This window comes from Mercenaria mercenaria, chromosome 3 (assembly GCF_021730395.1).
Source record: "Mercenaria mercenaria strain notata chromosome 3, MADL_Memer_1, whole genome shotgun sequence".
NCBI classification, from domain to species: Eukaryota; Metazoa; Mollusca; class Bivalvia; order Venerida; family Veneridae; genus Mercenaria; species Mercenaria mercenaria.
This window is the reverse complement of record NC_069363.1, coordinates 56,708,643-56,734,898: the sequence shown is the minus strand read 5'-3', so window position 1 is coordinate 56,734,898 and position 26,256 is coordinate 56,708,643. Positions and strand designations below refer to the sequence as shown.

At 35.8% G+C, this 26,256-nt stretch overlaps 2 protein-coding genes across 3 annotated transcripts in view; both read left to right on the top strand.

The window, feature by feature from the left end:
• The first annotated feature begins 1,784 nt into the window (after window positions 1-1,784).
• Window positions 1,785-26,256, top strand: part of LOC128555643 (uncharacterized) — a 48,530-nt gene continuing 24,058 nt past the window's right edge. Inside the window, exons 1-2 of one of the 2 annotated variants that reach the window (XM_053538640.1) lie at window positions 1,785-1,823; window positions 2,211-2,302. The gene's annotated coding sequence lies outside the window, so the exon portion shown is untranslated. Of the gene's footprint in view, window positions 1,938-2,210; window positions 2,303-26,256 lie in introns of both variants that reach the window. The other variant, XM_053538639.1, reaches the window with a different exon arrangement.
• LOC128555904 (uncharacterized) lies at window positions 1,921-13,827 on the top strand. The gene is made up of 3 exons (XM_053539718.1): window positions 1,921-1,937; window positions 12,307-12,705; window positions 13,011-13,827. The coding sequence occupies exons 1-3, from the start codon at window positions 1,921-1,923 to the stop codon at window positions 13,825-13,827; spliced, it is 1,233 nt and encodes a 410-aa protein (XP_053395693.1).

Here is a 26,256-nt window from a genome sequence, read left to right as displayed (position 1 = left end):
AAATATATTATAATAATAATAATGCGTAAGATTTTAAGAAACATGACAAGTATTTGTCATATTATATGAATTGTCCATTCTGTATTCTGTCTTACTGCTATGTTCATAAATAGTCCCGGTATTTTATGTTTCTTCGGCATATTGATTGCTTAAGTACCTGCATATTTGGAAAGAATTATGATATTTTTGTCTATATTATATTTGAAGGCGTTCTATTGATGCATTGTGTTATTGGATATTGATTGTTATATGAAAAAGTAGTTACACCATCTTTGAAACCAGTTGGTATTAGTTTATATAGTAAAGGAAAGAAATAAGGGGTATGCGTATTAACTTGATTTTATTAGTAAACATCATTATTTGCATTGATTTGATTTTATCAAATTTTGAATTTTATTGTCGTGATTAAATGGCGCTTACAAATTGTAATCTTTATTCGGGATCAGTAAAGAAAATCTTCTTTATTAAAATGTTTGGCTCAAGTCAATTCTAATTTCATTTTAATTTTTGTCCGTGTTGGGGAGCAATATTTAGTGATCCACAAATATTTTATTCTTGTATACTACGGCGTATCAAAATAAAGCTCACTTGTCTAGGTTGACCTTCTCGTATCTGCAACCTCGCGCTCGGTTGGTCATCTCTTATTATTGGTGTTATTGGCGTGCGCTCTTTAACCCTTAGAGGGGGCCTTGTACATGTGGTCGGCCATTCACCTGGTCCATAGATTGCTGTGTCTTAATAAACAGGGTTGTTCAATTTCGGGCCCTACGATTATTAGTGATCAGTCGAAAGTTGCATTTGTTATATGTACGTGTAGGTCCCTACATATTTTTTTAATTTGTGGATCACTTTGCTACAAACCTCTAACACATGGGTTTTGTTGAAACGACATGTAAATCCCCCCTGTTTTTTTACGTTTCCCTCTGCTGGTTAGCTCAGTCAATCGCTTTGGATGGATTATATTATTTTTGTTTGCATATTTGTTATAACCATTCCCTCGCCCCCCGTCCCTTTGTTCATATATTACATTGAAACAATTTTTTCAATATTTTAATAATTTTGTGCGTTTGTTTGCTGAAGACTTTCTTGACTTACATCAGATTTTTTTTTTGATCTTGGTGTTATGTTTCTTTCGCATTTACTTAATCTAGGAAGAATATTTTTGTTGATATATCATCTCATGTCATAGTGATCGGTTAGAGAGCATCTTTGCCTCGTTTCTCATTAGTGCGAAGTACTAGAACCTACAATTTCCCCTTTTGGTCTGGTATGTTCTGGCTTATTTTCATTTGTTTCTGCCACCTTCGCGCTGCTATGTTGCTTTCCCGGGGATTTAGCTGGAGCTTTGTCTTTCTATTTTCTCACATTTCATATATTCCATTTCTATATATTTACAATATGCCATAATTTTTCATTTGAAAAAATTTTTAATAAAGTCACGGCCCTTATCCCACATAAGTTTGTTTTGTTTTTGCTATATTACTTGGTACATTCACTTTGTCTTTGAAAAAGATGAACTCCCTTATGCAGCCAGACCCGTACTGTAGAAAGCCTCCAAAAAATTTTAAACCCGCTTACTATTTGGGCACACGTCACTTGTCTTGAGAAAATATATGTTTTCACAAAAAAACCGGCATTTTTCAGTTTACCAAGGGAGGTCTGCAGCCGGGTTTGACTGTATATATATATAAATACCCTAACACCCACCAATAAATTAAACTCATTATTAAATAAATACGCCGCAAGTAAAACAACTGGAAATATTGTGTATATAACAACTGGTCGGGAACTATTTGACATACAGGAAACTGTTATTTACTGAGGTAATTGCATGAGTATATAATTATCAAGAAAAAGTGAAAATAGTTACTAAAAGTTGCAAAAAATAGGCTCAAAATGAATATTATACATCATTCAACGATGGGATGTAAAGTTAGGTAAGTTAGCTACTTAAAAAAAAAATCAATGTAATAACGAAATTTACTGCGCTTAATCTCGTGCAAGTTTTTTAAAGAAACATTGCGACTTTGGAAAAATATCGTTTGTAAAGTATTCTGCATCTTTTCTGTGAAAATTGTAAACACGTTATATACAAATGAATAAATAGCTGAAATAATAGTTAGAAAAGAGATTTTGTCAAAACTTACTTTTTATAATAAAATAGATTTCTAAAATATTCTGTATTATCCAGAAAGTTTCTCCAATTTCAGGTTGAGTTAATTCATAAGTTAGTTCTACAACAGATCTGCAACGACTTCTAATAGTGCAAGATATACGGCTAGATAGGGAAAACTTGGGAACAGTAGGTATTTTAGATATATTTTTAAGCTTCTCTAATATATTCTTCTTAATCACCCCAATTGAAAATATTTGTATTCAGCGTGCAAGTAATTGTTATCATTTCGTAGTTTGTATGATGCAGAATTCTTGACACATTGCAACGTAACTTGGCACAATGCTAAAGTGAGCATCATTTCTGTTTTATTATCTAAACTAGGTTTCTCAGTTGAATTAAAAATTTCGGTCGTTATCCTAAACCTATGAACCTAAACCTAAACTATGAACTAAACCTAAACTATGATCCTAAACCTATCGTGAACCTATGCTTACGGGCGTGAACCTAGGTTCACGAACGTGAACCATAGTTTACGAACGTGAACCTATGTTTACGACCGAATCAAAAAACCTAGTTTATCTAACGTAAATCTAAGTTTACGCTCGTATACCCAAGTTCACGGTCGTAAACATAGGTTCACGTCCGTAAACATAGGTTCACGTCCGTAAGCTATGGTTCACGGTCGTAAACCTAGGTTCACCGCCGTAAACCTAGGTGCACGCCCGTATCTATGCTTTACCAAATCGTATCCGTATGATTTACGAGCTAAGCCAATCGGCTCGTCACTCTGACGTAGTTGAAATCGTTTTCAGATCCCCGCAGCGTTCATTGCAGACACTTCCTGTAAACATGAATCTCTTTCTTCTGAATGAAGTGTGATGATAGTTTTTGTTGTCAAAACTTTAGGTCTGCTATTACTTTAGGATTAAATTCATTGACACTGACCTCCAAAAATAAATGAATAAAATAATCCAGTACGAGTGGACTAATAAGGCCTTTATTTTTACGAACCGCCAGGATGACACAATGTCGTATGAGGAAAAAAAATAAATAAAAAAAAACAGAATCAGAATTTTTTTTCTCCATAGGAAACAGACCATGGGTAAATTCTACATAACATAAAACAGGCTGCATGTTATAATCTTCTTTCCCGTATTTCTGTGACCTTGGTTATATCGGAAATTTTAATTGGTCGTATACGTCACGCATACGATATTAAGTTTAAAAATAGAATTATAGGAATTCCCAATGTTGATTTGACTCGTTCGTCGGGACGGGTATTCGAAGAGCGAGACGTTTTTATTCTTTTTTGAATACGCGATGCTTTTTTTCCTCTGCAAGGTTTTATGTCATAGCGGAGGCCCTTTGAAATAAAAAAATACGTTTTTCCAATTTTATTTTTATTCTGAAAACTCGTTTCTTGAGTGGCGGTTCCGTAAACCGAAGAATAAAAAATAAAAGGCCTAAAATCAATAATACAAATAACCCACCATTTTGTCTCTTTAGAAAATTTGTAGTTTCTTAATTCCCATTTTGGATATGGTAGCAGATGGCGGTTTTTTCTAGTACTTCGGACTTCCGAGCGATGGGGCCCAAGTCAGACGCTTCCGATATCTTACGAGATGCAGACCTGAAATAAAAAGATACCGGTTACATCTTACTTGAAGAAGAAATAAAATACATAGTAAACTTCATACAAAGCATAGATTTTTAAATCCACAAGCCACCTGAAAGACAATTTCAGCCCGCGAAAATACATGACATTTCAGCCCAAATTAGCCATATCTCCAACTGGCCTTAAAATGTAAGGAGAAATGATAGAGCCAAATGGCCACTTGCACTCTGTACTCAGTTTCAAGTATTACTTGCAGAGCGGGACAAAATACCTGTCAACCGATTACTTTTTCACTATTTTCAACTGTGTGAGGCCATATGACATTTGACAGTTCACCGGACGCTCAATGCTGATAGTGGTATATATGCAGTTCAAGCAGTTATATGAAAATGATGCCATCAAGCTTACATTCGCATCTGCCAGAATTTCTGCAACATACTATTCTTAAACTTGTTAATCACAAACTCACATCAACAAATATTTCAAACATCAAAACAGCCTTCACTTCAAGGTTTTATCTCTAATGACAGATTTTGACCCTGGCCAATTCGAATCTGTGGCTGGAAACTACCAACTGCTACCTATACGCTGTTGTGATTGGCTATGCTCGTAAATTACAGATACTGGTCTGAAAGCATAGTTACAATTCGATAAACACGGTTTTACGAACGTAAACTACAGTTCACGGTTGTAAACATAGGTTCTCATCCGTAAACTATGGTTCCCGTTCGTAAACATAGGTTCATGGCCGTAAACATAGGCTCTCGGTCGTGAACCCATGTTCACGCCCGAAATGGATAGTTGATTTAATAATCCTAGTTTATCAATCGTAAACCATGGTTTACGTTCGATAAACTAGGTTTCTCGATTGAACTATGAATTTCGGTCGTTATCTTATGTTTACGAGCCTGAACCGGAATTCATGAGCGTGCGTTTACGACCGTTAACTTGGGTTTACGACGTTATCCTATGTTTTCGCTCAAAAGAATAGGTTAACATGCTTTTACGTTAATCCTAGTTTTTCGACTGTGAACCTGGGTTCACTTAATTATGGGACAATTTCCATACATGTAACGTCCGTAAACATGGGTTCACGTTCGTAAACATAGGTTCACGCTCATAAACATAGGTTCACGGCCGTTAATGCATGTTCACGCCCGAAATTCATAGTTGATTTTATAATCCTAATATATCGACAGTAAATCATGGTTTACGTTTGATAAACTAGGTTTCTGTATTGAACTACGACTTTCGGTCGTTAGCCTATGTTTACGGTATTTATCCTATGTTTATGCTTGAGAACTCGCAAACCGTAGTTTACGAACGTGAACCTATGTTTATGACCGTGAACTTGGAATTACAAGTGTGAACCTACGTTTACGGGCGTGAACTATGGTTTACGGCGTTATCCTATGTTTTCGCTCGAAAATATAGGTTAGTATTCGAAAAACCTGGTTTTACGTTCGAAAAACCTGGTTTATCTATATTGTTAATCCTACCTGGGTTCACGTAATTATTGGACAACTGGCGTGCCATAGAGGGACGTTGTTGCTTACATTACTTTTCAGAATAACGTTGATTAAACGTTCGTGGGAACATTCAAGTACTATTCTCTGACCTCTATCGAAAGTGTTTTCTAAAACACGAAACCACAAGAGAACTATAATTCACAAAAGACACATTATGCTTAAGAATATTATTGTTGAAAAGCGTAGGTTCGAGGGTGAGGGGTTATACACCATTGATAAAATAACACTTCAATTCCAGTTTTCTATGTTAGTTTATTATGAGATGGATATATAGTCTAAGTGATGGAAATAAAGTCATCAAAATTATAATTCTCTCATTCCTCTGGTCTAAAGTCACTATTTTATTATAATTGTAAAATATTACATTTCTTGGTTGTAGATCCTATGATCTGTATTTTCAAAGTCCGAGCCAAAAGTAAAAAGTCCCTCCCTAGTTCTGACCTAGGTTTATATACAAAAGCAGGTACCCTCCCATATTTGGAGTGTATCATAGTAATGAAAGACAAAGATTACCACTAATATTTATGAGGATAACCGTTGACTGATGGTACCATCCCAAATACAGAGCCACCTCTAACTCTAACAAACCAGACATGTTTACAATGGTACATGATGACAACGTACCCAGATAAAATGATACAAAATGATACACACTCCAGTCCCAAGCCATTTAAGAGGGTAACTGGTGAATTACAACTCAAGTAGCAGAGGCCAAAGTTTCTCATCAGTAGAATCAATTAATAAATCATCTTTAATAAGACTGCTAAATTTACAACAATTATGCACAAAAATGTTCTTTGTGTATACTAGTACTAAAACGAATAGAGGGAAAAAGACTGACCGCTGTGGAATTGCAGCTGTGGTATCTTTTGCGTATAAAAATCTCGATTTTACGAATATTGCTTGACTCCGATAAGAAAAATAATTGTTTAAAAACTACCATTACAAAACTTATTTAATTTGCCATTGATTCCATGTTGACGTGATCTATAAAGTAGTGGATTGCCAAAAGTGTGACATATTTGAAACTGCTAAGTCTCTTAAATAAGATTATTTAAAAGCAAATGATTATACACATGTTTAACAAGAAATATCTTTAAAAACGATGGTCGGCGAATTGTAATAAGGAAAGAAGTTTATGAATTTTTCATCTAACATTCATCTTTCATATAACATTTTTCAAATTGCAAAACTAAACACCGCACTTTAACAATTTAAATGGTTCTCTTTTAATTTTTCGCAAAGGTTTCTAAGGTTGCAATTTTGTTTCGTTTATCCTTAGACGAATAATTACAGCAGTAGTTTGATGAAGATTCATGAAGCGGTTCATGAGAAGAGATCATTAAACGTGTTTATATTTTTAGCTAAATTGGTCCCTATCCCCATTTGTAACAAAATAGCAGGAGACCTTACGATATTGTTACACATTGAGTTTGATAAAAATCAATTACATTTTAGTGGTTAATGCGAAGAGAGGCATATCTACTTTTAGCTATAGTGGTCCCTAATAGGGCCCAAGTTCCTATATAAATAAATTTGGAAAAGGACCTTATAATGATGCTCCAGGCCAAGTATGACAAAGATCCACCAAGCTGTTCATGAGACGCTGTATAAAGGAAATTCTAGTTTTAGCTCTAGCAGCCCCTAAAAGGGGTCAAATGTTCCAGCTGAACAAAGTTGGCTGCGGGCCTAATAAAGATGCTAGAAATCAAGTTTGATTAGAATACATGAGAAAAAATCAATTAAAAGATATTTTTATTTATTATTTTTATTTATTTCTAAAATAGGCCAACTGATCTCGCTTTAACAAATGCATTTTCGCTATTCATGAATCTTTGGACAATGACGTCACACCTATAAAAAGTGAAGGTCAAGCAAAACATACAATAGTAATTATTTCAATATTTCTGTTTCATAGGCAAAGTTTGACCGTAGTCATATCACATAGTTAAACTGTATGCAGCGTACCTTCATTTCAGTGTAATGAGATTCAATCATTATATAGCATATATATAATGAAACAGATTTCAACTGAGTTCAATATTTGCATACCATACTAAAGAAAAATATTCATATATAATAAATCAGTTAATCAATTTATAACAAATATATCAAAGCAAACAAGTACTTATTTTAATATGCAATCTGAATAAGTCAAAAAAGCAAGAAACCTTTTCATATACAGACGACAATTGTAACAAGGAAAATCTTTTAAAAAGCACTTCTCTACATAAAAGACTCTTATCACACCCTTATTCTTGTGATACGCAGACCGTATTCAGCTCTTTCTTTAATTTGATATATGTTGGTATTTGAACAGGTTTTTATCTTATTTATTAAACTTACTTATCATTTTGAGATATATCAATATTCTTGCTAAATATACTGAGGCAAAGTTAGCTTTAAAACTGTGAACAGCGTCGTTTAGGATAAACGCTTTGTCTACATTATTTCACTCAGAGTAGCACAATCAACAGAGTGAAAGAAATTGACACTCTCGTCCAATCAGGCAGAGTGTTGCATAAATCTTCCATTTTGATAAATTATCTATAATGCGTTATCAAGCAGTTTGATTTGCAAACTGAAGTCACGTGGCATAGGTAACGAAAACGAATTTAGACGGCGTCGCCGAAAAATAACTCTCTCCATTACATTCTCTATACAACTTATCAAGGAAAAAGGTGCGTAATTTACTGGAATATGTTTATAATCCTCCTCTTAATAACGTTGTAACAACTGGTGATTTCCAGTTATCGAGATAAATGGTTTCTTACACAAAAAATCCCTGTCAGATAAAATATATATAGACACACATACAGTTAACCATGTGTCTTTTTGCATCCTATGGTTAATATCATTTGGTCCACTTGCTTTATTTGTCATTACTGAGGTAAATTTTCTAAGATTCTGTATGACATTTGGAAGAGTGGAATGTGAATCGTCAGTGGTAGAAATTGAGACAAAGTAATCATTCAAAGAATGTGCAGATTCTACATCAGTAAAATAAAAGGATTTACTGTTACCATTTTCCACACAGAGCGGATGAATATATTCATATCCTTCATAGTTTAACCATCTTCCAATACTGTCTAGGATACTTGGAACTGAAGTCATCAATAGGAACGTTTTAATTACTGCAAAATATGTCTTCCGCGTGCTTTTTCAACTCATTCGTTTAAAGGCTAGCCAATCGGATGGCTTATTCGAGTTTGTTTACGCGCACGATACAAGTAGGTATACACTGCTGCTATATCTAGTAGTTTCATGCAATCATTGTCAGTTGAGCTGAGGTCTGTAATATGAATTAAGTGGTTAAGCTTCAGAAAGTCTCGGTCCCTTAGTGCATCAAGTTAGTATGTGCGTTTTCGTGATTTCGAAAAACAAAGCTGCTTAAAGGTTTGAGACCATGCAGACATTGCACCACAACTTATTATTCATTTACTTCAGTGCGATATATTTTTACGATACTCAACATAATATTTAAATTATTTAGTTAGAATAAGCACACAGTCATGAGTAGTAGCCCCTTTTGTCAAATAGCACCTTGATGCAGCTGTGTTATTTGCAAATAGCTCTTTGACGCATAAACAAAATGCGTAAGTAGCGAATTTATCATTTCGGGAAATATCAAGGGGTCAATCTACTCTTTTATAATTCCATATGCGCCTTTTATAGCGGTTTACCTTGAATGAAAACATATGTAATATAATAGTTACTTATATATCTTTAAGGTAGACTGACTTTCCAATAAACAATGACCCTTGTCTGACCGAATATCGATTTTCACCAGGTAGCAGATAACCGAAATACGTTAATCCTGTGGTCTTGTCAAAGGGAAACAATCCAGATATGCACGAATTGCCAGATAATCAAGGGAGGCTACAATGTAAAATTGGCTATGAAAGCTGGCAATGGTAAATACGAATATTTGATTTCAATAAGAGACGACGGCAGTGTTGTCATACCTGGCATTGTGATAAACACATTTGCTCTGATACCACTTGAAATATTCATATTGAATATATTTGTATGTTATAATAAAAATGTGTAAAAGTAATACATGTATTAAAATGAACCAATATTTGAATGTTTTAAGGTTTAGGAGTATATCACCAAAACACAGAAATATTTTATAAACGAACAACATCGTTACCAATATTTTACCTGACCATTACATGTTCTGCCGAACTGTCCCGTACTGAAAATATTCTGAAAAAGTTGTCCCCCTTTGAAAATGAATGCCATTTGTAAAGAAATAAAAATAAACAATCGCTGAAAACTGTGTTCCACCTAGTTATGTGAAATTTCAACACTCGCACCTATTACAAATGCATCAAAACAAACATGTGTAACAGTTCCTTGAAAATGGTGAGATTTTAAAAGCGCTTGACTGTCTGGAAGTGGGGCCTGTTTAAACAGTTCTTTTTTCGGAATTCAATGCTTATATCAGTAAACTGACACTTGTTTTGTAGAGTAATATAAGTAATATACATGCTATCATTACAAAAACAACAAAACAAGTGTCAGTATACTAATATAAACATTGAATTCCTAAAAAAAGACTGCCTAAATGGGACCCACTTCCAGGCAGTCAAACGCCTTCAAAAATTCACCATTTTCAAAGAACTGTTACACATGTTAGTTTTGATTCATTTGCAATCGCATGCGAGTGTTGAAATTTCACATAATTAAGTGGAACACAGTTTTCAGCAATTGTTTATTTTTATTTCTTTACAAATGGCATTCATTTTCAAAGGGGGACAACTTTTCCAGAATATTTTCAGTACGGGACAGTACGGCAGAACATGTAATGGTTAAGTAAAATATTGGTAACGATGTTATTCGTTTATAAAATATTTCTGTGTTTTGGTGATATACTCCTAAACCTTAACTTGTTATCTTTATAATGGAGAATGATCTGCAAGGTAAAAGGTATATAATATGCGATCGGCCGATATAAATTATCCATAAGTAAATATGCTCGTGATTTTGATATACTTTACATTTACTTTTTATTTATATATCTAGACGCATATCCAGAATATTGTACATGTATTTCGAATATATTTGATAAGATCTGTTAATGTTATAAATTGTGCCAAAGTACATACTGACGTCTTGTTTGCTCAAAAGATTAATGATCTCAAAATCATCTGTAAATCAACTATTTGGATCTTCATTTCTTATCTAAACAAAGCCTATGGCTTCCCAAAAATGATTTTTTATGAATACAAAGGTTCGATTGTACAATTTGCTAATATAATGTACTGATGTTTTAGAAACTCCAGAATGATGAATACAGAATTCTTGAGAAATATTCTACGATAGGGATGCTGTTGTGTGATGAAAAGACTGTTATTTTGTTTGGTTGCGTTCTGTGCCTCGGAAAGATCTTCTTAACCCTTATCATGTAGGGGGCCTCCGTGGCCGAGTGGTTAAGACCGCTGACTTCAAATCACTTGCCCCTCACCGATGTGGGTTCGACCCTCACTCGGGGCGTTGAATTCTTCATGTGAGGAAGCCATCCAGCTGGCTTACGGAAGGTCGGTGGTTCTACCCAGGTGCCCGCTCGTGATGAAATAATGCACGGAGGGGCACCCGGGGTTTTCCTCCACCATCAAAAGCTGGAAAGTCGCCATATGACCTATAATTGTGTCGGTGTGACGTTAACCCCAACACAATAGATAAACTTATCATGCATCACACGACTGATTCTGCCTTTGCGACCAGTGCAGATCATGATCAGCCTGGTCTAATCAAGATCTGCACTGTTCACCGTTCAGTCAGTATCGTTTTTGGAATGCATACCTTTTAACAGATAATGGTACTGTCCAAACTGAAAGAAGGAAAAGATAATTATATACATTTAGCTGGGTAAGGATTAAGGTTGTATGAACCATCACAACTATCACAATAGCAGTCTTTCAGTGCTATGTGACGGCGACTGTACAAAGTATTCCCTTACTTGTTATATGTTTGGTCCTTTTGGATCAGGAAGTCTATTCAATGTCTATGGATGTTTATGGACTTCCGCTTAAACCGGAGCAAGGTTTTTTTCACATTTAATTACAACTCATGCACAGACTCAATCAAACAGAATCTACCTTTATTCTGCAAGTCTTGTTTTCTTTCTATCCCAGTAAAACTTACGTTTTACATTTTGAAACGTTGAATTCTTACGTCTGACGGACTTAAGACGTGATTGATCGTTGACGTACATACCTCAATTAAATACCAAAATAGATATTAATTAAAATAACCAAAATGTATTATTCCAACTATGTTTGTTGACTCGAATACAGGAGAATACCCTTAGAGTCTTCCGAGAGGAGGGAGGATGAAAGACTCAAGTTATCAGATTCATCGTTGATTCATCGTTGACGACACGGCTAATACAAAGGGCATTGACTGGAACACCGACTGGAACACCGACAGAAGCGAGAATGTGGGAAAATCTGCAAGAACCTTAGGGGTCTTCACATCCACCAAGCGAAGTCCGCGTATAATCGGAAGGCAACACAGCAGCAGCGCACAGACTCAAAACCTGGTGAGAGGCAGGAGGATCCTAGTCAGGACTCAACCCACAGTACTGGGGACCTCTCCGCTCCTGAGCAGCCAACCGCCTCCATGCAGACCCTCAATGGGACACAGGAAAGTGACACTACTGATATGAGTGATCCACGTCTTGAGCTCTTGAATACTTAAGATGACCCTGAGCCATTTGCAGAAGTACCACAGCAGAATCGAAAAGCGCCAAGCAACTTTACAGAAGATCGGAAGCCAATGATCAACTAGCCAGACTTCTGATAAGCAGGCCTGGAAAGACCTAGATAGAGAGCTAGATATCATTCTGACGTCAGCACTTCAGGGTACAGCAGACCGAAAGCTGATATCCATGACAACCCTAGTTTACACTGTCAGCAAAGAGAAGTTCGGAAATAGCCGAACAGAAACAAACCAAGACTTCCAAACAACCTAACAGAAGACAGCGTCTGATTGAGGGTATCAGGAAAAAACTGCGGTCTCTCAGTAAGGCATATAAGAAGGCAGGCCAGTAAGGAGGCGAGAATCAGTCTCCAAGAACTCAGAGACGTCCAGAGAAGTCATCTGCTTTCACTTAGACGGGCAGAGGAGGCAAACAAGAGAAGAAAGTTGAAGGCAAGAAAGAGGGCTGCTTTTGTGGCTAACCCATTCAAGTTCTCAAAGTCACTCTTCAACAAAGAGAAATCGGGCAAGCTCCAGAGCAGTATAGAGGAGATACAGCAATACCTTAGGGATACTCACTCCGATCATCAGAGAGAAGAGCCTCTAGGCCATTGCCCAAAACTAGAAGCAGAAACACCACCTAACACAACACTAGACACCAAGGAATCGACGTTCCCAGAAGTGAAAGAAGTTGTGAGGAAGGTTAGAGCCGGCTCAGCACCAGGAGCTAATGGAATACAGTACCAGGTTTACAAAATGTACCCCTCCCTATTGCGCAGATTTTGGTCACTACTGAGAGTTATTTGGAGAAAGGAAAGGTTCCGGACTGTTGGCAACAAACAGAGGGTATTTTTATCCCCAAGGAGAAGGACTCCAGACACATAAATCAGTTCTGAACAATATCACTGCTGAACGTTGAAGGGAAGATCTTTTTTGCAATCCTATCAAGACGACTGACTGCTTACCTGACAGCCAACATGTATATTGTTATGTCATTTCAGAAAGGATGAGTGCCAGCTTTTTCCGGATGTGTTGAACATACCAGTGCTATAAGCCAACAGATCCGAGAAGCCAAGGTCACCAGCGACTTAACAGTGGTTTGGCTGGACCTCGCAAACGCCTATGGTTCTTTACCACACCAGCTGATCGAGGAAGCTATGAAGCAGTACTACATTCCTGAACTCATACAAGGAATCATGGATGAGTACTTCAATGGCATACAGCTGCGCTTTGCAGTGGGCAACAGAATTACATCTTGGCAAAAGCTAGAGAAGGGCATCGTCACAGGTTGTACCATCTCCGTCGTCTTGTTTGTAATGAGAATGAACCTCATTATCAACGCAGCTAAGAGGGAAACCCGAGGTCCTAAAACTGCATTCGGGATGTTCCTATCAGCAAACAGAGGTTTCATGGACGACTTGACGGTTTCAACAAAGACTCATGTTCAGGCGAGATGGGTGCTATCCGCACTGGATGAGGCTGCCACATGGGCAAGAATAAAATTCAAGGCAAAGAAGTCGAGAAGTATGGTCATTAAAAACGGACAGACCACAAAGAAGTTCAACTTCCAGGTTCAAGGAGAGGACATACCATCCATTGTAGACAGTCCAATCAAGTGCCTGGGCAAATGGTATGATGCAAGCCTGAATGATGCCAACAACATACAGCGCATCAAAAACCAGCTACAGGAAGGGCTGAAACAGATTGACCAGACTGGCCTACCTGGGAAATTTAAGGCATGGCTTTTCCAACACGGGCTCCTACCCAGATTGATGTGGCCCTTAATGCTTTACGAAATAGCAACATCAACAGTAGAAGGCTTGGAAAACAAACGGTCAGCAGATACCTGCGTCGATGGCTAGAGGTCCCACCCAGCTTCAGCAACATTGGTCTCTACAGCAAGACTAATCAACTGCAGCTCCCACTCTCGTTTTTAGTCGAGGAGTTCAAGGTTGCAAAGACAAGACTGGTGATCACTCTTAAGAAGTCAAAGGATGACTTAGTCCGAAAAACAGGAATTGAAACGCGGACATGACGGAAATGGTCTGCAAGCCAGGCAGTCAGCCCAGCTGTTGGTCGTCAAGGGCTCGGTATCATCAAAAGCCTGAGATGGGGCTCCGCGGAGAGTATCACAAGGAGGCAGATTTTACAGAACGAAGTACGCTTGGTAGAGGAGGAAAAAGAAGGAGAAGCGCAGTTTCTATGGGGGCCCGAGGCACTTGGACTAAGTGGTGTACCACAGACAGAAAGCTGATATGGGCAGAAATCTGTCGCTACGAACCAGTCAGACACAGCTTCTTGCTAAGGTCTGTTTATGACCTGCTTCCGTCACCTGCCAACTTACACTGATGGGGACTACAAGACAACTTAAAGTGTCCATTGTGCGACAAGGTAGGAACCATGGAGCATAGAGTGCGCCACATCGCTAATCCAACGTGAGAGAACCAAGAAGAGGGCAAAAGAGAATCCACAGATGATGCAATTCTTCAAAGAAGGTCAGACTGCATCAAAGAAGAAAGCAGCAACAGCGTCCCTCCTTGATGAATCAGACAAGTGGCAAATGGCAGTTGACCTCAGAAGAAAATTGATCTTCCCTGACATCGTACAGACCAAATTGAGACCAGACATTGTCATCTGGTCCAGGAAAGACAAACGCCTGGCGATGATAGAGTTGACAGTTCCTTGGGAAATTCGCTGTGAAGAGGCTTATGAGCGGAAGCGGGCCAACTACACAGAGCTCCAAGAGCAGTGCAGAGAGCGAGGAGGGAGGACATGATTCTTTCCTGTTGAAATCGGGTCGAGAGGCTTTCACAGCACTGTCATTGTGGAGAATGTTCAGCGCCAGGGGGAGAGAGAAAGAAGGCCATTGGAAGGCTCAGTCCCGCTGCTGAAAGCGCATCCAGCTGGTTGTGGCTTAAGAGAGAGAAGAAGAGCTGGAAGTCAACCGCCGCCTAGAGAGTGTCCTGGGAATAAAGGGTCGAAACACTTGATGACAGGCGGTTTCTGGCTGAGGATGTCAGTGGCTAAAGCGGTACAGAACCGTATTAAACACACGTTTTCAGATGACGAACATTCTGAAATAACGAGTTAGATAGCTGTTCGGTTCCTCATACGGAGACAAAGACATAGAGGATTGCAAAGATAATATTTGTTTTACCGGAATATCATTCACCGAATATACACATCAGATGCAATGTTTTCAGGGGTAACGCAATCATGTGTGAATATTTCAAATCTATTGTCCATGAGTAAAAGATATTTTGATTTTACATGTAAGACAAACAATCTTTTTTATATCCTGTCTTTTTCAATGGTTTTCACGAAAGAATACCATTCTACCCCTGCAACGTCGCGCGTATTTGGCAAATTCACGCAAGATATTTAAAAAAAAAATTTTTTTCGAGATTTTTATATTTCTTCTGTTTGAAAGTGTAAATGTTGAAAAGATAAGATGTCGTTTTATTTTAATAAACCACTGGTAAATACATATTTAATATCATTGACCTCATGGCATTAAACTGTATTTGCATTATTCAGAATGTTTTATCACCATTCTGTGGTATTTGACCTGTAGTATTTAATTTGAGTTTAATATATATATATAAGTTATTTGGATATAAGTGCTGTTTTTCAAAGCTCAACCCAAATACTCCTTGCTCATGGTGAGGGGTAAGGATCGTTGAATGTATGTCGTCCGTCCGTTGCCCACAATTTCTTTAAAAATATCTTCTTCCAAACCATCAACGATTAAAATGTAAAGGTAGATTCCCTGGCAGCATACAGCAAAACAAGCACAGTAAGAGCCGCATATTGTAAAGAAGCCCGCAATAAATAGAAACTGTCGAGGAAAGATAGGGTAAAGAAAGGGGGATGTTGGGAGAATAGTTTATTTATTGTGTTGGGTTTAACGCCGCACCGACACAATTATAGGTTATATGGCGATTTTCCAGCTTTGATGGTGGAGGAAGACCCCCAAGTGCCCCTTCGTGCATTATTTCATCACGAGCGGGCACCTGGGTAGAACCACCGACCTTCCGTAAGCCAGCTGGATGGTTTCCTCACATGAAGAATTCAACGCCCCGAGTGAGGATCGAACCCACATCGATGAGGGGAAAGTGATTTGAAGTCAGCGGTCTTAACCACTCGGCCACGGAAGCCCCTGGGAGAATAGGGTAGAAAACAAAGATGAATGTGCAATAGCAAAATCTACGTTCCCAGAAACGTAGCCGTCTGAAACCGTAGTAGTACAAGCATAGACGCGCACACACCCTAATTCTGCAATGTATCTTGTTTTACCCTCTTTCATATACCTTCAAATCAATGGCATCGATGTGGAGTTTTAGTTCCCACGACAGCCAACTTGAAAAAATCTTTTAATAATGTTTCTGTTCGGAACCTGCTTACCCCATTTCAGATTAATTTCATTGCAACGTTACTTGGAGGATCTTCCACGTAATTCTTTCAATCTATGATGATTTGTGTAAGAAAATGACCGCAAGGGATTGTTTCCTTTATATGGCTGTATTTTTTTTTTAAATATCCTTTTCACAGCAACGTTTTTTGGGTGGCCATCTATCTAATTCCTTTAAGCTATTTTCATTGGTTCTATGGCTAGTTTTCTCAATACGGTAATAAAGATCTTTTTAAAAATCTCCTCTGAAACCGGGTGCCCGATTTAAAACAGCAATATTGTTCGGGTGACCATCTACCAACTTCTTCAAACCATTAAAACAGGGCTGCCAGCGGTTAGTGCTTATTTTCTCTATAAGGGTATAGGAAAAAAGAGAAATATCGTCTCCTTTGAATTTCCATTCAAAGACAACCACCCTCAACTGTGCATGGAATGTAGTGGTGAATTTTCAGCTAGTACTTACTTCACTTAAATTAAATATATAGCCAGGCTACGAAAGACCGGTGGTGACATTTCAATTTCAAAAATTCACGATTTCCGAGTATGAATTCGTGAAGTAGAAATCATGAAGTATTTAAATGAAATCGAGAACTCTTGAAGTGGTATTTGTGAAATCATGAAATCGTGAATAATTGAATCCTTGAATTTTTTACATGACATACGGAAATCGTAAATTCAGGAAGTTGTGAAATATTGAATAATTTAAATCTTGAATTTGTGAAATTCTGAATTATTGAAATATTGAATAACTGAAATAGAGAATTTTTTGAAATTGTGAATTACTGAAATATTGAAATATTGAATAATTGAAATATTGAACTTTCGACGAGAAATATGGAAATCGTGAATTCATGAAGTTGTGAAATATTGAATAATTGAAATCTTGAATTAGTGAAATTCTGAAATATTGAAATATTGAATAATTGAAATCTAGAACTTTTTGAAATTGTGAATAACTGAAATATTGAATTATTGAATAATTGAAATATTGAATTTTTGACATGAAATATGGAAATCGTGAATTTATGAAGTTGTGAATTATTGAATAATTAAATAATTGAAATCTTGAATTTGTGAAACTCTGAATTATTGAAATCTTGAATAATGGAAATCGAGAATTCTTGAAATTGTGAATTATTGAAATATTGAATTATTGAAAAATTGAAATATTTAATTTGGAAATCGCGAATTATTTAACTTCAGGAATTCAAGAATTCACGACTTTTGTGTGAAACTTGGAAAAATGTAAATTATTGAATTTCAAGAATTCATGATTTTTGAGTGAAATTTAGAAGTCGTGAATTTGTGAATTGTTAAACTTAATGAATTCACGATTTTTACGTGAAATTAGGAAATCGTGAATATGTAAAATCGTGCATTATTGAACTTCATGATTTCATGATTTTAAGAATTCACAAATTCCAGAATAAACGATTTTTATATGAAATTTGGAAATCGTTAATTTGTGAATTATTGAACTTCAAGTATTCCTGAATTCTCCAGTTCAAGAATTCACTCATTTTGCGTGAAATTTGGAAATTATGAATTCTTGAAATCGTGAATACTTGAAGTTCAATAATTCACAAATTCACGATTTCTAAATTTCACTCAAAATCATGAATTCTTGAAATCGTGAATTCTTCAAATTAAATAATTCACATTTTCCAAGTTTCACGCGAAAGTCGTGAATTCTTGATTTCATGAATTCGTGATTTCTTGAATTCCTGAAGTTAAAGAATTCGCGATTTCAAAATTCAATTTTTCAATAAATTCAATATTTCAATAATTCACAATTTCAGGAATTCTCGATTTCCATTATTCAATATTTCAATAACTCAGAAATTCTCAAATTCAACATTTCAATTATTCAATAATTCAAGATTTCAATTATTCAATAATTCACAACTTCATAAATTCACGATTTCCATATTTCATGTCAAAAATTCTCGATTTCATTTATTCAAGATTTCAATAATTCAGAATTTCACAAATTCAAGATTTCAATTATTCAATATTTTACAACTTCATGAATTCACGATTTCCATATTATATGTCAAATTCAATATTTCGATTATTCAATAATTCAATATTTCAGTAATTCACAATTAAAAAAAAATCACGATTTCAATAATTCAAGATTTCAATAATTCAGAATTTCACTAATTCAAGATTTCAGTTATTCAATATTTCACAACTTCATGAATTCACGATTTCCGTATGTCATGTCAAAAATTCAAGAATTCAATTATTCACGATTTCATGATTTCACAAATACCACTTCAAGAATTCTCGATTTCATTTAAATACTTCATGATTTCTACTTCACGAATTCATACACAGAAATCGTGAATTCTTGAAATTGAAATGTCACCACCGGTCTTTCGTACCAGGCAGCTATAAAATACTTCAAATTGCACAGAAAACATCAAATTTCAAGATTTTAAAGATATTTTAATGATACAAGGTAACACATTTTTAACCAATCAGCTGATGTCTCATTGAATGTTACGGGTTTCCCCTACACTTTATTTTCAACCAATCCAAAGTCGGCTTTCAATAACAACATTTGACCTGAAGTATATTATTTTTGTGTATGAATTAACTGATCCAAACAGTTGCGAATTTCGTTTTATAAGATTTAAGAATATCAGGCATATATCGGTCAATTAAATATATATCAAGGTTTTTTATTGCCTCAGTCTCCCAACAAAACGAGCTTTTGACAATGTATAATTGCTATATTGTATTTTGTGTCCATTGATATAGGTAACTATTAATAGTATTGTACAAAGTTTTAAGTCATAGCTAAAAGGGGACGAAAAAAGAGAAATGTAGCAAGATTAAAATACTGTTATCATTACTTACGCATTTAACAAGGCGTTCTTTTGTCTACAGAAATAACTGTCGGAAAATTTAACGCGATTGCACCGAACAACCATAGGAAAATGTTTTAGATCTATGGTGGCTGATTTCTGCCATTTCGTGTTTTCGTGTTGGCAGGGCGAAAACACGACAACACGACAAATTTTACGCGAAAACTCGACGTTTAAAGGGCGCCGACACGACAGATTTATCTGTCGAGTTTTCGTGTTGGCGGGTATAAATATGTCGTGTCGGCGCCCTTTATTTGTCGTGTTTTCGCCCCGCCGACACGAAAACACGACAAATACATTGTTTGTCGAGTTTTCCTGTTTTCGCCCCGCCGACACGACAACACGAAAACACGACAAATTCTTTTCAGACATCTCTTATAAAATGAAGAGTTATTCTGAAGCCAGTGGCAAAGGGTTTTAGAACCATTTTTCTTTCTATTCGAACGAACCGCCAATTCAAAATTATTTATATTCTCTAAAGCTGCATTATAGGGAGATTTGAGATTACAAAACAGTACAATAACATGTCAGTTATCGTTTTAAGAATACAAAGTGTATGTATTACTGACCCGGTTCCAGAAATATTTCATTGGGGTGCGGAGAGCGGCAACAGTTAAAAAATGAAGGCGGCATCGGCGAGCCGAGTGGGGTTAGGTACGGAAGAGGGTAACCCCTAATGTTAGGTGGGTCAGGGCGTGTCTGCCTTTAAATGTTTGAAACATATATACCTAATTTGTCGAGTTTTCGTGTTGTCGTGTTTTCGCCCCGCCGACTAGAAAACACGACAACACGAAAACTCGATGAATACCTAATTTGTCGAGTTTTCGTGTAGGCGGGGCGAAAACACGACAACACGAAAACTCGACAAATAATGTATTTGTCGTGTTTTCGTGTCGGCGGGGCGAAACCCTAATTTGTCGAGTTTTCGTGTTGTCGTGTTTTCGCCCCGCCGACACGAAAACACGACAAATAAAGGGCGCCGAAACGACATATTTATACCCGCCAACACGAAAACTCGACAGATAAATCTGTCGTGTCGGCGCCCTTAAAACGTCGAGTTTTCGCGTAAAATTTTCGTGTTTTCGTGTTTTCGCCCGGCCGACACGACAACACGAAATGGCAGAAATCAGCCACCATATAGATCACTTGAGCCTTAAAGGTTAATTCGTTAACTGTTATTGTATTGTCAATTTGTAACTATTTTTCTTTGAATCAAGAGAAACAATCCTATTATCATTGTTTTAATTTTTTGCGCCCACCTGCTATTGAAAATCACTGAACTCTTTGATACTTTGCGAGACGTTATTGCTTTTCCTCGTGAGTAATAATTATCAATGCAAAAGAATGAGAATTCATAAATACTATTGCATATTGATTAAAACTTATTTATCTACCCATGTAATTAATTATACAGTTTGTTTAAAAGAGGTATCAAGCAGTATAATATACATGATAATTTCACACACTAGTCGTAACTATACGCTTAATATTCATTTCAAAATAAGATAAAAAATAATATCATGTTTTACGTCTGAAAATAAACATATTTTTGAAGGCAGGTAAGTATCAACTTGTAACATAAGTACAATTTTGAGCCTTCAATTAATAATTGGTTCTTGTTTTAATTTTCTGATCATAGACTCGATATTTCTTGTTTGCTTCGTAATATTGCCGTAGAAAAAAAACTTTATAGATGAAATGAAGTAACAGGAGTGTTCCAAGAAGATATGCGAATACTGCCGAAGTCTTAACCGCACTTTAGACCAGTGTTTTACTTAATTTTCCACAAAAAAGCTTTTAAAAGAATTAAATATTTTTTTAATATTAAAGGAAGAAACGATTTGGGACCGATTTTATAAGAAACCAAAATTTTTGATTTTATACTTCTTGTATGAAACAAATGTTTATTAAAGCTCAAAATATTCCAATGTAGATAAACTATCAATCTCTGTCATCGACTAACAGAGTTTTCCAAAGAAAATTATCTTACTCGAAGTAATTCCCATTATTCAATTGATATTATTAGTAAACTCTGTAAACTTTTTTACACAACTGTTCTTTTGTTCTCCGCGGGTTAGTAACCAAAATGAATACCTACATTCCATACCTGCGCACGTGCACATGTATCATACCATACCTGAGCACGTGAAAAACGTATTAGATGAGTTCAAACTGTAATGTTTATTTAATGCCATTTTAGACAGTATCTGTGTCAAATAGCATTCACAAATGTAGACTTATAAACATATATTGTTTATTTTGACCTTTGAGTTACGATCGGCATGTTTTCCTTTACAATAAGCTTGAGGTAAATTCGCGGCTCAGTACTCGAAATCAGACTATACAGGGAGAAATTTTGTGTCGATTCGCCGTGAAACCTAACTCACTCACTCACTCACTCTCTCACTCACTCATCGTGTGCAGATCTTTACCCATGTATCTATTATACTGTTACAAAATACAGTGTGGCATCAAGTATTATTAGTAATAATAATATTAATAACAATAATAATAATTATAATAATAATTAGGAGGAGAAGAAGATAATCATTATAATTATTATATGCATTTTTAGCTTTTGTGATCGCATAGTGCACATGTCCGTTGCGTCGTGCGTCAACATTTGACCTTGTTTACACTCTAATCCTTTCATTTCGAAAGCAATCCTAACTTAATTTTAATATAATGTGTTTGGCCAATAAACTCGACCAGCTGCGATTGTGACTCTGATCAGATTAGTACTTCCAAAATCAAAATTAAATATTGAGAAAGAATGCAGAATTCTGGTTGCTATGGTTACCAACTTGAACAATACTTAAACAATTCATTAAAAAATCTACTACTTACCAGTTTTCAAATAAAATGTGGAACAAAGTATCAGCTAGAGACCTTCCGTGAAAAGTGCTAAAAGAATATATCCATGCAAAATTCTGGTTGCCATGATAACAGATTGGAAAAAATAATAAAATATCTAAAACTCATCAGATTTCAAAATAATTTGGTACCTACAATCAGCAAGAGACCTATTGTGAGAATTAGTGAAAGAATTCATGTCAGTGCAGAATTACAGTTGCCATGGTAAAATGTATTTTACAAGATTTACGTATTACAGTTTACTGGCTGAAGTTAAAGAAATTCACACAATCATTTTTTTCTGACTGGGAGAAGGAAAGACTTATTAATAAATTAATTATAAAAACCAACAAATTAATAGGACGTTGTGTAAGTCAGTTACTTACCTCTTAGATCGGTGTTTCATGGAAAATACCCGCGGCCGTGCGGTAACACCTCCAGCGCTGCTCGAGGTGTCACGATTCGCACGGGTGCGGGTATTTTCAATTCATGAACACCTCCTAGTCCTACTCGGTTAGTAACCTACACATACGCATTTCACAGAAAACTGTTTCAGAGTTGACGTGTTCTAAATCAGTTACGGCAACTACAGGTATCTATGTAAAGGAGAAGAGCCGAAAAATCTAGGCGATACTCACGAAAAAGAAAAGATTTTCGTGATATTATGAATTTCCGTGTTATTGTCCTCTTTAAGGCAAAGACAATTCATTGATTTGTGTATCTGCACTAAACTAAAAGCTAAAGTTAAATTGAACAATACAGGTTTACTGTCACTAAAAGTTTTTTTAACATTGATGATATTCAGGTCTCATTCCGAGAAAAGTTTTAATACATTTTTGATTCATTTGAATGTTCTGAAGTGCCTTTACGAAACTTAAATTAACTTGGCCTTATGATACGTGCGTCAGTCATGCTTTGTCCGTGCTGAGTTTGCAGTTTTATATACGTCAAGCAATTTAATACATGGACGGTCTAGGTAGAGACATTCTGAACTGTATGTATATTTTTCAAACATTTCTCGGCATTTTTAATCAAACAATGAAACAGACAGTCCCAGAAAAGGGTATTTTATCATAAAAATAGTTATTCCTCTCTCTATATATTAATTTATGAAAATAAAATGTCTCCTGTTGAAATTCTAATTTTAATATATTTAGAGGGAAAATCTTACTGCTTGATTTGAACTTTTTGCAACAGCTTTTTTTTGTAAAATCATTTAATTTCGTGGGCATAAAATTTCGTGGTTTTGGTCAAAACGACAATTTCGTGGGGATATGAATTCGTGGATTTCAACTTTTGAACATAAAATGAATGGGAATTTTACTTGTTCGTTGGGATTAAATTTCGTGAATTGACTCATCCACGAAGTTTAGTCCCCCACGAATATTAATGATTTCACAGTATTTCAAAAATGTATTTGACACAGAGTCATCAAACCTCACACGACTGTTATTCAGCACGATGTGAAGTTGTGCACCTGGTGTTTTAATTTGGATCTCACACAGCCAGACCAGACTTAGTAAATTATGCATAAAAATGCCTTAAAGTTTGTGTTGCATGTATCTCAGAAAGTATTTTGATCTGGAATTATAAAACATTACAGGAATATTATTTAGGACGTCGTGTTGTGCACATGGGGCTTTGTTAGAGATTTTATTCAGTAAGACCACAGTTATGGCCTTGACTTAGTCAAAAATATATCATAAAATTGCAAAAAAAAGAAGGTTTGTTTCGCACGTATCTTTATCTTAAAACGTATTTGGCTTAGGGTCATGAAACAATAGGAATATTATTCAGCTTGTCAAAGTGTGCACGTGGGTTTTGTTTTGGATTTCTGTCTGTCAGACCAGAGTTATGGCCATTGATTAAGTCAAAAATGTGCATAAGCGGTACGCGGTTTCTGCCACATGCATGTATAAGTATTTGACTTAGAGTCATAAAACATTAGAGGATTATCATATAACATGTGAAGTTGTGCACCTGAAAAATAAACGTAAAACTTTGCGTTGCATATATCTTAAAAATATCTCACCCAGAGTCATGAAACCATGTACAGTGACAATGCATTTGGTGCTTATGGAATTTTGAGAGCAATCTCCAAACTACAACATTTGGAAAAATGAGTTTCTTATCCCGTAATTACGAAATTTTATATTATTATCACAAGAAAATTACCCATATCACGTAACTATGAGATCTTTTCTCGTTATGACGACTTTCTATCTCGTTTTTACGAGAAAATATTTCGCTATTACAATATATTTCGTTATTACAAGAAAGTAGTATTGTTAGAATGAGGTCATTAAGCTGCCATTCTCCCTAAATCGACTCATTTGCAGCATGCGAAAAGTTGAAATTTGAAGTTCATGGTAACGTAATGGTTTATATCATTTTTTAAACTTCGAACCCTCTGCAGTTTATTGGAAAAGAATTACCTACAAAAAGACTCTTGTCTACGAGATACGACAATTTAAAAATGTGCCCTATAAATCTTCGTTACGGAGCGTAGGTGAGAGCATAGCTTTATTATATTGCGGTTACATGATTTATATTAGCAGTCAAACATGCTTTTGCAGTTAATTTGATCAAAGGAAGAGATGCAGACCGCGATAAGATGCAAACATATTACTTCATACAGATTATTTTTCTTGTGACATGTACAAGAAACAAAGCAACATTTTGGCCAAACAGTTTCATACCAGAATGTTATATATCATTAATGTTTACGCAAAGGCTACACTCACAAGAAAATGAAACATTACTGATTTTAGGTTTCAAAGAGGTTTAAAGAAGTTAGTTTTTCTTTTCATCCATCTAGCAGAAACAGATACCACGATGCCATCCTGAAGATAACTAGTGCCTTATTTTGTTTCGGAAAATAGGTTCTTTGAGTTATATTAAGAAATGCAAACATGTGCTACTTATTTCAAATTATTTTGATAAAAAGTCATTTTACATACCAATAAATATATTAAAGGATAAAAATCGACTTTGAAATTGACACAACATTGTAAACTTTTATTTAACTGACAAGAAATGCGCAAATCAACAAAAAAAAAATGAAACAGTCTCAAAATGTCAGCAACCTTGACAGATTCTCCAAAAGAAAAGAAATGCAACTTAAATAAATAAAACGCATAAGAGAACAATCTGAAAGTGAACAGTATGTCTTAAGAACATCAATTGTCTCATACAACTAAATAACTGTCATAGCAACTTTTCCGGAAATTTGTTACGGAACATATAAAAAATAAACTTTTTAAAGCCATACAAAAAAGTCAGAAATAACAAATATTTTTAGAACATTTATGGCCAGTTTTTCAACTATTAAGTAAAGACTTAAGCTCCGACTTAAGCCGTGTCGGATATATTTACAACGCTTAAGTCAGCACGTGAATAACGGGGCTCGACGAAAGTTAAACCTTCGATTGGATTTTTCTACTTTGAGCGGTGTCAGCAATGGCTTATCTTTCTACTGTTATTTTAAACCTGGGGCATAGGTGGTTTAAGAAAAGATGGAGGCGGAATATTTAGACATGGATTTAAATTTCTAGCACGAAGTTAAAGCAGAAATGTTGAGGAGGGAAGGAATGATACGGGACTGAGCAAACCCTTTCGTTATGTACGACGATTTGGACTTTTGGATAGATTTCGTCTCAGTAAAGCTAGTATTAGAGATGTTTTACTTTATAAAAACAAATTAAACCAACGGCGAGGCCGACGCCGACGCCGACGCTGGGACGAGTGCAAAAGCTCTATTTTTTATTCGAAAAGTCGAGCTAAAAATGTAACGGATTCAACTGTTCAATTTTAACTTAACTAAATTCGCTACGTTTGTACACGTTTCAAAATATACGTGCAAGCATAAATATATAAGTGCATGTAATTAAGGCATCGCCACAGTCACGATTCAGTGTCAGTTCATATTTTCAGGCCGTGTATTTTTCTCTTGAAAACTGCACTAAAGCCTTAACAGCTGGTCAAATTATCATCAACAGAAGAAGCATATGATGATTTATAGTACATATGCCGCTTGTAAAATATCTGAGTCTCGTTTAGACCGAAGATTTACCCCAAAATATTGAAATTTTATGTGCAGTAGAACTCCAATATGAAAAATATTACAAAGACAAAATTTAGTTTATTGACTTTAT

Coding starts and splice junctions, on each gene's coding strand:
- LOC128555904 (XM_053539718.1), top strand. Junction 12,706..13,010: donor CCAGGAGCTAATGGAATACA/GTACCAGGTTTA, acceptor TGAACATACCAG/TGCTATAAGCCAACAGATCC.